The 12,490-nt window shown below is 60.6% G+C and overlaps 1 protein-coding gene across 3 annotated transcripts in view; it reads right to left on the bottom strand.

Moving 5' to 3' along the window:
• The window catches only part of CARS2 (cysteinyl-tRNA synthetase 2, mitochondrial), a 32,842-nt gene extending 20,651 nt beyond the window's left edge, over window positions 1-12,191 (bottom strand). Inside the window, exons 1-5 of one of the 3 annotated variants that reach the window (XM_089303398.1) lie at window positions 10,656-11,677; window positions 10,408-10,458; window positions 6,232-6,349; window positions 629-700; window positions 420-525 (exon numbers count right to left, since the gene is read on the bottom strand). In XM_089303398.1, coding sequence (XP_089159524.1) covers window positions 420-525; window positions 629-700; window positions 6,232-6,349; window positions 10,408-10,458; window positions 10,656-11,449 — 1,141 coding nt within the window. In that variant the 5' untranslated portion in view covers window positions 11,450-11,677. Of the gene's footprint in view, window positions 1-419; window positions 526-628; window positions 701-6,231; window positions 6,350-7,558; window positions 7,717-10,407; window positions 10,459-10,655 lie in introns of those variants that run through there. The other 2 variants (XM_070048567.2, XM_089303399.1) reach the window with 2 other exon arrangements.
• Window positions 12,192-12,490: the final 299 nt, after the last annotated feature.

Raw genomic sequence — 12,490 nt, 5'->3', positions numbered from 1 at the left:
CACATGGCTGGCAGGGGCTCAAACACTTGCGCCATCCTCCACGGCTGTCCCAGGCGCACCAGCAGGGAGCTGGGTCGGAAGTGGAGCAGCCAGGACTCCAACTGGCGCCCACTGGATGCCGGTGCTGCAGGCAGTGGCCTAACCCTATTAACACTGCCCGCCCCTGCTAGAATTTCTAAACAAAGCTGAAAGACGACCGTGGTGAACACCAACCACGGAGCCCAAGGGGTCCCCAGGACGGGCCTCCCACACCACTTCTCCAAGTGTGGAGAGCGCCTGCAGGAGGAGCACCGGGGAAGGCTGCAGACACTACACGGCGGAAGCCGCAGTCCTGCCGAGGACGGGACGCCCGGCCCAGCCCACGGCTCACGCTGCCGCGGGTGTCACCCACCGCCCGGCCTCAACGACGGAAGTCCTACCTTTGGCCGTCGAGTACGCGTGCCCCCGGGCAATTATTCCTTCGATGAAAGAAATTATCTGAGGAATGTTTTCCGTCACCCTCACGTACACGGTGGGCGGCAGGACCTGCCAGAAGCAGGGAACACGGCCGTGTGTCTGCGGTTCCGGGGTGCAGGGGGCCCCGCCGCCCCCGCCCTGTGTCACGGCAGGACAGCGGCCACACGCTCACCTTCAGGGCTGCCATGTCTTGCTTGAAATCCTCCTCATAGAGAGCGGCCAGGGCAGCAGGGGAGATCTGCATCTGCAGAGACGGGACAGGCACAGCCCTGACACGGGGCGAGGCTCCGCACTGCGGACCGCCAGACAAGCCACGAGCCTCCGGACGCAGCCACCTGTGTGCCAGACTCGCCCCCGGCCCGCCACACACACACACAACGTGTATACGCATGTGCATACAGCACATGCATATACACGTGTGCACAACACACACGTGTACTGCTCAGTACACACGTGAATACACGTGCACACACAGGGGCACACAGCACCCACAGTATACTCACACATGTATACAACGTGCACATACACAGATGTGTGTACACACAACACACACACATGATCGCATACACACTCGTGCACGCATGCGCAGGAGCACAAATATCACACGTGATCACACATACACGTGATCGTGTGTAGACACACACACACACACACAGTGAAATGGGACTCCCGTTTCACGGCAGAGGGAATCTCCACTCTGGCACATGACGGAACTTCCTCAAATTTCTCATCGAGATGAGGGGGTGGGCAGCGGCCATGTCCCCCAGCCCAGGCACCATCCCAGACGCCAGCACCGGCAGGGACAACAGGCAGCCAAGTGTTGCTGCCTCTGGAAATCAGTGCTCCGTCTCCCAGCACACCTGGCGACTCCCTCCACGAAGAACCCCTCGGCTGCCCTGAGGGTGCAGCTCTCGGTGGGGAAGACGAGGCTGAAAGGAGTTACAGGCGCAGAGCGGAGACAGCGCCCAGTGCCGGCTGTGCTCCACACAGAACCGTCCCACTGCTGGGCACAGCTCGGAGGCCCAAAAATCAGCTAACTCGCGTAAATCCAGAGGACCAAAGAGCGGGCAACAAAGCCTAGTGTCTTCGTGCGGCCTGCCTGGATCCAACGCTGTGCCATCTGGGACCTGAAGACCCGTGACTGCTTGACTTGCCTGATTCTCTCTGCACAGCAACTCACGAACCGGCCCCCACAGGGGACGCAGCGCTGCAGGCCGTGGCTTTACGCGCTCCGCCACAGCACCGGCGCCAGTGTTTTGTACCTCTGAATCTCTTCACAAAGAGGTTTTCCAAAGTGGGACTCCACTTCCAATCCGGCTTTCTGCTAAGGCACCTGGGAAAGCAGCAGATGCTGGCCCAAGTCGACCCTACCACCCATGTGGGAGACCCAGCTGGAGTTCCAGGCTCCTGGCTTTGGCCTGGCCCAGTCCTGGCCATTGCGGCCATCTGGGGAATGAATCAGTGGATGGAAGATCTCTCTCTGCCTTTCAAATAAATAAATAAATCTTTTTTAAGAAAAAAAAAATTAATCTCTCTGGTTCTAAATGGAACCACCACATACACACACACGAGAACACACGTGTGCATACAATCATACATGGGAACACACAGACATCCTCTGGCATGGCTGACCACAGTGACGCTGCCCCAACACCCAGCCCTCCCTTCCAACATGGCTTCTGCGGCTCCCGTGGCATCACGCGGCATGTGACGCGCGGCTAGCCACCACGTGGGAAGCTTGCCCCGCTGACACTGGCGTGCCTGGGCTGCACTCCCAATTCCAGCGGCCTGCTAACGCGTGCCCTGGCAGCTCAGGTCCCTGGGCTCCTTCCACCACGCGGGAGACTCAGACTGTCCCAGCTCCTAGCTTCAGCCTTGCCCAGCCCCCACGCTGTGGGCATTTGAGGAATACACTAGCGGGTAAAGATCTGTGTCTCTCTCTGCCCTTCAAATAGAATGAAAATCAGTGAAATTTTAAAAAACTTTATAACGAGCAGTGGAACGACAGCATCCCAGATATCCAAGGGTGAGGAAGGCATGGAGACCACGCGGCCCGTCCACACGCTGGCCAGTGACTACCACGCAGCCCCTAACAGGGAGATGCCGACACACGCCATAGCACGGGGAGCCCGGGGGCCACGACACTCAGGAACTCAGTCATTCCTGGGAGGCTCCCAGGTTGCCACACTCAGAGACGGGGAGCAGCGTGGGGGCTGCCAGGGGTGGGTCAGAGTTCCGGTTCCAAGATGAGTTCCAGAGACACATGCAGGACGAGGTGAGGCACCTAATGCCACCTGGAAACGGTTGAGGTGGCAACTCTGATGTGACGGGATTTTTAAAAATGGCTTACAAAGACTAAAAAATTATCGTTCACATCAAAAGCAGGTCAGGGCCAGTGCTGTGGCGCAATGGGTTAAGCTGCCACCTGCAATGCTGGCACCCCACACGCGTGCTGCCCGGCTGCTCCACTTCCAGTACAGCCCCTGCTAATGCGCCCGGGAACGCAGCAGAGGACGGCTCAGCACTTGGATCCCTGCCACCCTGTGAGACCCGATGCAGTTCCAGGTTCCAGGCTTTCATCTGGCCCAGCCTTGGCCACTGCACCCATCTGAGGAGAGAACCAGGGATGGAAGATCTCTCTCTCTCTCTCTCTCTAATTCTTTCAAATAAATTTTAAAAATCTTTAAAAAAAAATCAGGTCAGCTTTACTTATTTCATCAGCCAATCAGCACCTGACACGTCAATGAGGAGACGCCATGCCACGCAGGCTGCACTGAACTGAGAAGACTGAGGTCCAGAGGACGACGATGGGGCAGACACCCCGCAGGCACAGCGAGGGACGGGGCCCCTGCAGGGTCAGATCATCCCGTCAAAAAGGCCACGTCCAAGGACCACGAGGAGCCCTGCAGCAGGGGGCCGTGAGCAGGGCAGGTGCCCCAGCTACCTGGGGGAGCCCGGAGAGCACCCTGACACCCATCTGCTGCCCCTGACGGCAGCTGCACCTACACCTTCCCGGGTCTGGGAGGGCAGACTCTGCTGGGCCAGCTGGGCAGCAAAGAGATCTCTTCTGCTGCTGGGCACAGTGCCCGAGTCATTCCCACCTGCAGGACCCTGCCCAGAAGGGCTGAAGTCAGAAGGCCCTGGAAGGCCTGTGCCACCTGCAGACACACCTCTGCCTCTCCACACCTCTCTGTAGAACAGGGACACACCCCACAACCCACGGGGGTCACCGACACACCTCTGTCTCTGCACACTTCTCTGTAGAACAAGGACACACCTCTGCCTCTGCACACCTCTCTGTAGAACAGGGACACACCCCACAACCCACGGGGGTCACCGACACACCTCTGCCTCTCCACACCTCTCTGCAGAACAGGGACACGGCCAACAACCCACGGGGGTCACCGACACACCTCTGCCTCTCCACACCTCTCTGTAGAACAGACACAGCCAACAACCCACGAGGGTCACCCTACAAAATCAAAGTCCTGTCTTTGAAACCATCAATGACAGGAGACAGGGAAACTTAAGGAATGAGGAACCATCACAAGTGGAAGGAGACCCAGGTACCACTAAATCACCAGGGTTCTAGAAGGGGTCCTGGAGGAGGAGCTAGCAAGGATGGAAGCACCCGGATGGGGCCTGCAGCCTGGTGGACATCCCCCCACAGCACAGGCTGCACCAGTTCCTGACCTGAGTGAGATGTACTGCCACAGTCCCGATGCCCAGGCTGTGCCTGGATGGACATCCCCCCACAGCAAGGCTGCACCAAGGCCTGGTTCCTGGCGGGTACACATCCCACCACAGCACAGGCTGTACCAACTCCTGGTTCCTGGCGGGTGGACATCCCCCCACAGCACAGGCTGCACCAAGGCCTGGTCCTGGTGGGTGCACATCCCCCCACAGCACAGGCTGCACCAAGGCCTGGTTCCTGGCGGGTGCACATCCCCCCACAGCACAGGCTGCACCAAGGCCTGGTTCCTGGCGGGTGCACATCCCCCCACAGCACAGGCTGCACCAACGCCTGGTTCCTGGCGGGTGCACATCCCCCCACAGCACAGGCTGCACCAACGCCTGGTTCCTGATGGGGAGGACACAGCACCACAGCACAGGCTGCACCAATGCCTGGTCCTGGCGGGTGGACATCCCCCCACAGCACAGGCTGCACCAACGCCTGGTTCCTGATGGGGAGGGGCAGAGGGTGGCAGTGAAACAAGGGAAGAAACATGACAGAGGATCCAGGCAGCACCGGGCACCAAGCTGGATCCAGACAGGATGGGGGCTGGACATTCGGCCCCATTGCTAAGACGCCCATGGGACACCCACACCCCATACTGGGGTGCCGGGGATTCAGTCCTGACTCCAGCTTCCTAAAAATGTGCACCCTGAGAGGCAGCAGGCTGGCTCACCCCTGGGGCCCTGCACCCATGCAGGAGACCTGGGATGATCAAGCTCCCGGCTTTGGCCTGTCCCAGACCCAGATGTTTCAGGCATTTGGGGAGTGACCCAGTGGACGGGAGATCAATCAATCTCTTCCTCTCTGTTTCTCAAGTAAACAAAACATCTATTTTTTTAAATTTAAACTGAAAAGCCAGACGGGATGGGGCACCACAGTGGAAGCTGTGCGCACGCAGGCAGAGTGGGAGAGGCAAGCGCATTACTGACTTCACTGCCCTTGCCTTCTTCTCCAGACTGGACACCGTTTCAGAGTTGTTTTGTTTTTTTTAAATCTGATTTATTTGAAAGGCGGAATTACAGAGACAAAGAGAGAGGGAAAGCCAGAAAGAGAGGTCTTCCATCCATCGGTTCACCCCCCAGATGGCCGCGACGGCTGGAGCCAGGTCAGTCTGAAGCCAGGAGCCAGGAGTTTTTGCCAGGTCTCCCACGTGGGTGCAGGGGCCCAAGCACTTGGGCCGTCTTCTGCTGCCTTCCCTAGTGCATTAGCAGGGAGCTGGACAGGAAGTGGAGCAGCCGGGACCCAATGGCAGCCACCACCCACGTGGATGCCAGCATCGCAGGCAGTGGCAGCTTTACCTGCACCGCCACAGCGCCGGCCCCAATTTCAGGTATTTTTTAAAAATATTAAACAAGAGGCCAGCATCGTGACATAGCAGTTAACCCTGCTGCCGGCGATGCCAGCACCCATGTGGGCACTGGTTCATGTCCTGGATGCTCCACTTCTGATCCAGCTCCCTGTTAAAGGCCTGGGAAAAGCAGAAGATGATCCAAGTGCTTGGGCCCCTGCCACCCACATAAAAGACCTGGGTGAAACTCCTGGCTTCAGACTGACCTGGCTCCAGCCATTGTGGCCATTTGGGGAGTGAACCAATCGATGCAAGATCTCTCTCTTTTCTCTGTCTCAGGGACTGCTAAATAAATAAATAAATAAATCTTTGAAAATAAATAAATAAATAAAGCCTTATACAACCCGTATTTTAAAAAGCGCAGTGAGGTCCTCTCCACCTAGCACAGGGGCTGTTCTGAGGCCTGAAGGGTAGCAGGAAACAGAAACAAAGGCAGAGGCAGTACGGCTCGGCCGCCCGCCTCCCTCAGCGGGAGCGGGAGGGCCCTCGGAGCCGGACCACTGAAGAGTGAAGCAGCGCATTCAACAGGGAAGTGTTACCAGGACAACAGAGATCACTCAGGTAACCTGTCACTGGCATCAGACCCGCAGGAACACAGCAGGAGAACCAGTGGTGCCTGCAGGGAGCAGTCGTCAGGCAGGGGGGAGAACACGACCCACGGAGTACCAGGGCAGCGCAGCTCCAGGCCTACCTCGCTGGCTCTCTTGATTATTTTATCATCCACATCTGTGATACCCATCACCATGACGATGTTGCATCCAAAAACCTTGGTTAGGATCCTTCGAATTATATCAAATCGAACGTACGAGCTGGAAGGAGAAAAAACAACAGAAGGCTACGGCGTCGTCACATCGCAGTCATCACCCTCACTTTCGAAGACACCACACTTCACACGTGCACACGCTCCCACGTGTCGGTCATGCACGGACAGTCCACGCCGTTGCCTGCAGGGGTGCTGGCCACGCCAGCAGCTGCTGCACCTGCGTCAGGGCACGGGACAGCACTTCTCATTTCAGAGCTGCTGTCTGAGCTCACGTCTACTCAGTTGTATAAAAACTCACACTACAACTTCCCTGGGTAGTAAAACATGGAGAGCTTTTAAACCCCCGTCACGTTCTAGCATTGCAACTTCTCTGGTAAATCAGAAGTGGCTAACAATACAAGTACGGTCTTATTAAAATGGTGTTAGAGGGGCCAGCACTGTGGTGCAGTGGGTTAAAGCCATGGCCTGCGGTGCCAGTGTCCTATACGGGCGCCAGTTCGAGTCCCGGCTGCTCCACTTCTGATCCAGCTCTGCCTTGGCCTGGGAAAGCAGTGGAAGATGCCCAAGTGCTTGGGCCCCTGCACCTGGAAGAAGCTCCTGGATCTTGACTTTGGATCGGCTCAGCTCCAGCCATTGCGGCCATTTGGGGAGTGAACCAGCAGATCAAAGACCTCTCTCTCCCTCTGTCTGTAACTCTTTCAAATAAATAAAAATAAATCTTTAAAAAAAACAACTGTAGATTAGTCCTGGGAATGTAACGCTGCAGCAGAACACTAGCATGCCACTCTGTTTATACACTGCACTGTGGTCACTCGGGCCCTGAAAACCAAAAGGATTCAAAAATCTCAAGAATGGGGCCAGCACTGACGTCCCACGTGGGCACTGGTTTGAGTCCCAGCTGCTCCATTTCCGATCCAGCTCCCTGCCAATACGCCTAGGAAAGCAGCAGAAGACGGCCCAAGTACTTGGACCACTGCCCCTCCCACGGGAGACTCAGATAGAATTCCAGGTTCCTGACTTTGCCTTGGCCCAGCCCCAGCTGTTACAGTCACCTGGGGAGTGAAACCAGTGGACACAAGGTATTTCCCTTTCTAACTCTGCCTTTCAAGTAAATAAATCTTTAAAAAAATTCTAGCCATGTTATTATGGCTATTATATCACCCTCATCACCCACCTCAGATGCTTAACTGAGGTTACAGTCTAGTGGCAAAGCTACCTTGGGGGCAGGTGCTGACCTCGCAGGACTCACCTACATCCCACTTATCAGAGAGCCCGGCTCCCGCCCGGCTGACGGCTTCCAGCAGCGCCGCTGCAGCAGGTGGTGCCTGCCGCCCGCGGGGTTGGGGGGGAGACCTGGGTTGAGTTGCGGGCTCCCCCCTTCAGGCTCAGCTCCGCCTCAGCCACTGTGGGCATCTGGGGAGAAAACCAGGGACAGGGTATTCTTTGCCTTGGTCTCTCTAGTAAATCAACCAAAGAAATTTTAATTCCTCTGAAAATCCTAGCCAAGATGCTGAGCACGGAAGCAGGGGTGGGGAACCTTTCTCCTGCCAAGGGCCATCTGGATACTCATAGCATCACTTGCCGCTAAACAAAACGATCAACATAACAACCAGCTGCTGCAGGCTTACTGAACTCCCAGCCTCACCTGTGGGCCCCGGCCTCAACCTGTCTGCCCACTCACACGTTAGGCACAGTTCCACTGACCCACAGGACAGAACCTTGCTGATTCTATAGGCACCAGTCATTCCTTCTGTTACTGCACTATGGCCTTTGAGATTTGAGCCAGATTAACTGGAACCTGAAACCAGACTGAGCTGAATGAACAGAATCCGAAATAATGAACAGAGTTACGTCACAGCCTTGGCTCCGGGGAGCCTCCGTCAGAGGGCAGAGGCTGCAGGAGCGGCTGTGGCCGTGACCCCAGCAGGGGCCAGTCTACACGCACACGCACGCACACATGTGGACACACACACACCTGCAGGGGCTGCTGTGGCCGTGACCCCAGCAGGGGCCAGTCTACACGCACACGCATGCACACACACACACACACACACACCCCTGCAGGAGCGGCTGTGGCCGTGACCCCAGCAGGGGCCAGTCTACACGCACACGCACGCACACATGTGGACACACACACACCTGCAGGGGCTGCTGTGGCCGTGACCCCAGCAGGGGCCAGTCTACACGCACACGCACGCACACATGTGCACACACACACCTGCAGGGGCTGCTGTGGCCGTGACCCCAGCAGGGGCCAGTCTACACGCACACGCACGCAGACATGTGGACACACACACACCTGCAGGGGCTGCTGTGGCCGTGACCCCAGCAGGGGCCAGTCTACACGCACACTCATGCACACACACACACACACACACACACCCCTGCAGGAGCGGCTGTGGCCGTGACCCCAGCAGGGGCCAGTCTACACGCACACTCATGCACACACACACACACACACACACCCCTGCAGGAGCGGCTGTGGCCGTGACCCCAGCAGGGGCCAGTCTACACGCACACGCACGCAGACATGTGGACACACACACACCTGCAGGGGCTGCTGTGGCCGTGACCCCAGCAGGGGCCAGTCTACACGCACACACACACGTGCACACACGCACACACCTGCAGGAGCTGCGGCACGGAAGTCAGAAGCATCGGCACGGGGAGCCTCGCACGCCGCACCACCTCTGCAAAGCTGTGGCCCTCGGCCGGCTGTGTTCTGGGTGGCAGCCTTCCCGCGCAATCCAGTGGGCAGGACGCCTGTCTCGATGCCGCCACAGCTCCTCCCCCGCTGCTCCACGGCCTCCCTGGGAAACCCGAATGATCTGGCCCAGGCAACGCAGCGTGTCCCCAGTGTGGCCCACCAAGGCCTCCTGCAGTTGAACCCAACCAGGGTTTGCACCCCCACGACCTCTTGGGGAAACAGTGAGGTCTCTCTTACTACTGAGCTAGCCCCGTCCGTCCTTCAGGTCTGCTCAAATTCCGCTCTCGGGCAGCAGACACGGCGCTGGCCCCTGCCCTTCCGCCGCCCAGCCGCCAGGAATAACTGCACCTGCTCACGAAATGCTCACACGCACCAGCAGGGGCATCACAGAGCGCGGCGACACGGGTGCGGGCGGGTCAGGGAGGTCCCACCCAGTCAGCGACCTGTGCATCATGGCCTGAATGGACAGGACAGTCCCAGCCCCTCAGAAGGCCTGCGCACACAGCAGGACGTCACACCCACTCTCACGCCCTCGTGGCAGCACACAGAGCGCTGCGGGCTGAGTCCCGGGTCTCACCGCGAGTCCCTCCCAGCGCCGGAGCCGCAGCGGGGAAGCCCAGGCCCCACTGCCCAGTGCCCGGGAAGGCCACGGCGTCGGGCGGGGCCCTGGGAGGTGTCCGGTCACAAGGGTGCTGTGCTCCAGAACGGGGTCAGTGCCCTCACCAGAGACCCCAGATGGACCCTCACCCCTTCCACCACCGGAAGACGCGGCCAGAAGCCCTGACCACTACCGAGTCTGCCGGCCCATGCCTGGCTCCACTGCAGAGCAAGGTCTCATTCCTCATCTGTAAGATGGGCATGGACCCCGGCTCCGCAGCTCACTAGGCTAATCCTCCGCCTTGCGGCGCCGGCACACCGGGTTCTAGTCCCGGCAGGGGCGCCGGATTCTGTCCCGGTTGCCCCTCTTCCAGGCCAGCTCTCTGCTGTGGCCAGGGAGTGCAGTGGAGGATGGCCCAAGTGCTTGGGCCCTGCACCCCATGGGAGACCAGGAGAAGCACCTGGCTCCTGCCTTCGGATCAGCGCGGTACGCCGGCTGCGGCAGCCATTGGAGGGTGAACCAACGGCAAAGGAAGACCTTTCTCTCTGTCTCTCTCTCTCTCACTGTCCACTCTACCTGTCAAAAATTAAAAAAAATATAAAAAATTAAAAAAAATAGGTGGGCATGGACGCTCAAAACCCGAGACCCCGGTCCGACCGCAGCGCGCCTGCTCACAGCACCCGGCACGCGACTCACTCAGTGCCCCTCAGGTCCACCCGAGGGGTGAAAACGCACACAGGCTCCTCTTTCCGAAGTAAACAGGCCCTTGGAGTGAAACACTAAAGCCCAGGACACTCACCATGCATGGCCGAGGTGTGCGTGGTCGTACACAGTGGGTCCACAGCTGTACCTGGGGACAGAGTCAAACCCACCCTGTGAAGCGCGTTCGCACACGCTCGGCTGTAAGCGCCCCCTTCCCGCCGTTAAGGTCACCACTCTGCGACCGCGCGCCGGGCTCCAGGACTCAGCCTGGCAGGTGCCCCGCAGCCCCCGTCGGCACCCCGTCCCCGCAGCGCCCGCCCGCCCGCCCGCGCCGCCCAGACCCACCAGGAGGCGGCGTCCGCGCGGGCCACGACCAGCGGCTCCTTCCTTCCGGTGCGGCTGTTGTACACCTGCACGCCCGTGTCGCGGCCCGCGGGCTGAACCCAACCGCGCCCGCGCCCGCGCCCGCCGCTCGCCGCCCGGCCCGCAGGCCCACCCGACGCGGCCCGCCCGAGACACAGCGCCGCCCGCAGCAGCGGGGCGCCCCGGCTGGGCCCACGCGGCCGCAACATGTCGGCGCAAGAGGGCCCGCCAGACCGCGCAGGGCCGGCGCCTCCTCCAGGCCCCGCCCACTCCCCCGCCTCCTCCAGGCACCGTCTCTCCAGGCACCGCCCACTCCCCCCGCCTCCTTCAGGCCGCGCCTCCTCCAGGCCCCGCCTCCTCCAGGCACCGCCTCTCCAGGCACCGCCCACTCCCCCGCCTCCCGGAAGGTCGCCGAGAGGCGGGCCTGGCTCGCGCCCGCCCGAGCAGGAAGGCGGGGCCGCAGGGAGGGGCGGGAGACCGCACGGCGCTCCCAGATTAGCGCAGGTGGAGCTGGGCGTCTCGCTGGGGTGCGGCCACCCCAAAGTGGCCAACGACGGTGCAGGACCTGGCCGCGGCGAAGCAGAGCGTTCACTCCGCAGGCCCTTGCGGCCAGGCCCTCGCCTGCTGGCGCCGCGTGCCTGATCCTCAACGTGCCCCCCACACACCCCGCGTCTGCACCGGACAGTGTGCGCCCCCATACACCCCGCGTCTGCACCCCAGGACAGTGTGCGTCCCATACACCCCGCGTCTGCACCGCAGGACAGTGTGCGCCCCATACACCCCGCGTCTGCACCCCAGGACAGTGTGCGCCCCACACACCTTGCATCTGCACCGCAGGACAGTGTGCGCCCCACAAACCCCGCGTCTGCACCGGACAGTGTGCGCCCCACACACCCCGCGTCTGCACCCCAGGACAGTGTGCGCCCCACACACCCCGCGTCTGCACCGCAGGACGGTGTGCGCCCCCCACACCCTGCATCTGCACCCCAGGACACTGCGCCCCATACACCCCGCGTCTGCACCCCAGGACACTGCGCCCCCCACACACCCCGCGTCTGCACCGCAGGACAGTGTGCGCCCCATACACCCCGCGTCTGCACCCCAGGACGGCGTGCACCCCCATACACCCCGCGTCTGCACCCCAGGACACTGCGCCCCACACACCCCGCGTCTGCACCCCAGGACACTGCGCCCCCCACACACCCCGCGTCTGCACCGCAGGACAGTGTGCGCCCCATACACCCCGCGTCTGCACCCCAGGACACTGCGCCCCACACACCCCGCGTCTGCACCCCAGGACACTGCGCCCCCCACACACCCCGCGTCTGCACCGCAGGACAGTGTGCGCCCCATACACCCCGCGTCTGCACCCCAGGACACTGCGCCCCCCACACACCCCTTGTCTGCACCCCAGGACGGTGTGCGCCCCCATACACCCATCGTCTGCACCCTAGGACAGTGTGCGCCCCATACACCCCGCATCTGCACCCTAGGACAGTGTGCGCCCCACAAACCCCGCGTCTGCACCCCAGGACACTATGCACCCCCCACACCCCTCGTCTGCACCCCAGGACGGTGTGCATCCCCATACACCCCTCATCTACACCCCAGTACTGTGTGCATCCCCATACACCCCACGTCTGCACCTCAGGACAATGTGCGCCCCCATACACCCCTCGTCTGCACTGCAGGACAGTGTGCGCCCCCATACACCACGCGTCTGCACCCCAGGACAATGTGGCCCCCATACACCTCGCATCTGCACCCGAGGATGGCGTGCGTGCCCCACACACCCCGCGTCTGCACCCCAGGACACT

The sequence above is a fragment of the Oryctolagus cuniculus genome, chromosome 9, assembly GCF_051225735.1.
Source record: "Oryctolagus cuniculus isolate XC-2025 breed Fujian yellow rabbit chromosome 9, ASM5122573v1, whole genome shotgun sequence".
Taxonomy (NCBI): domain Eukaryota; kingdom Metazoa; phylum Chordata; class Mammalia; order Lagomorpha; family Leporidae; genus Oryctolagus; species Oryctolagus cuniculus.
The sequence above is the reverse complement of the archived record's forward strand: the minus strand, read 5'-3'. Positions and strand labels throughout refer to the sequence as shown.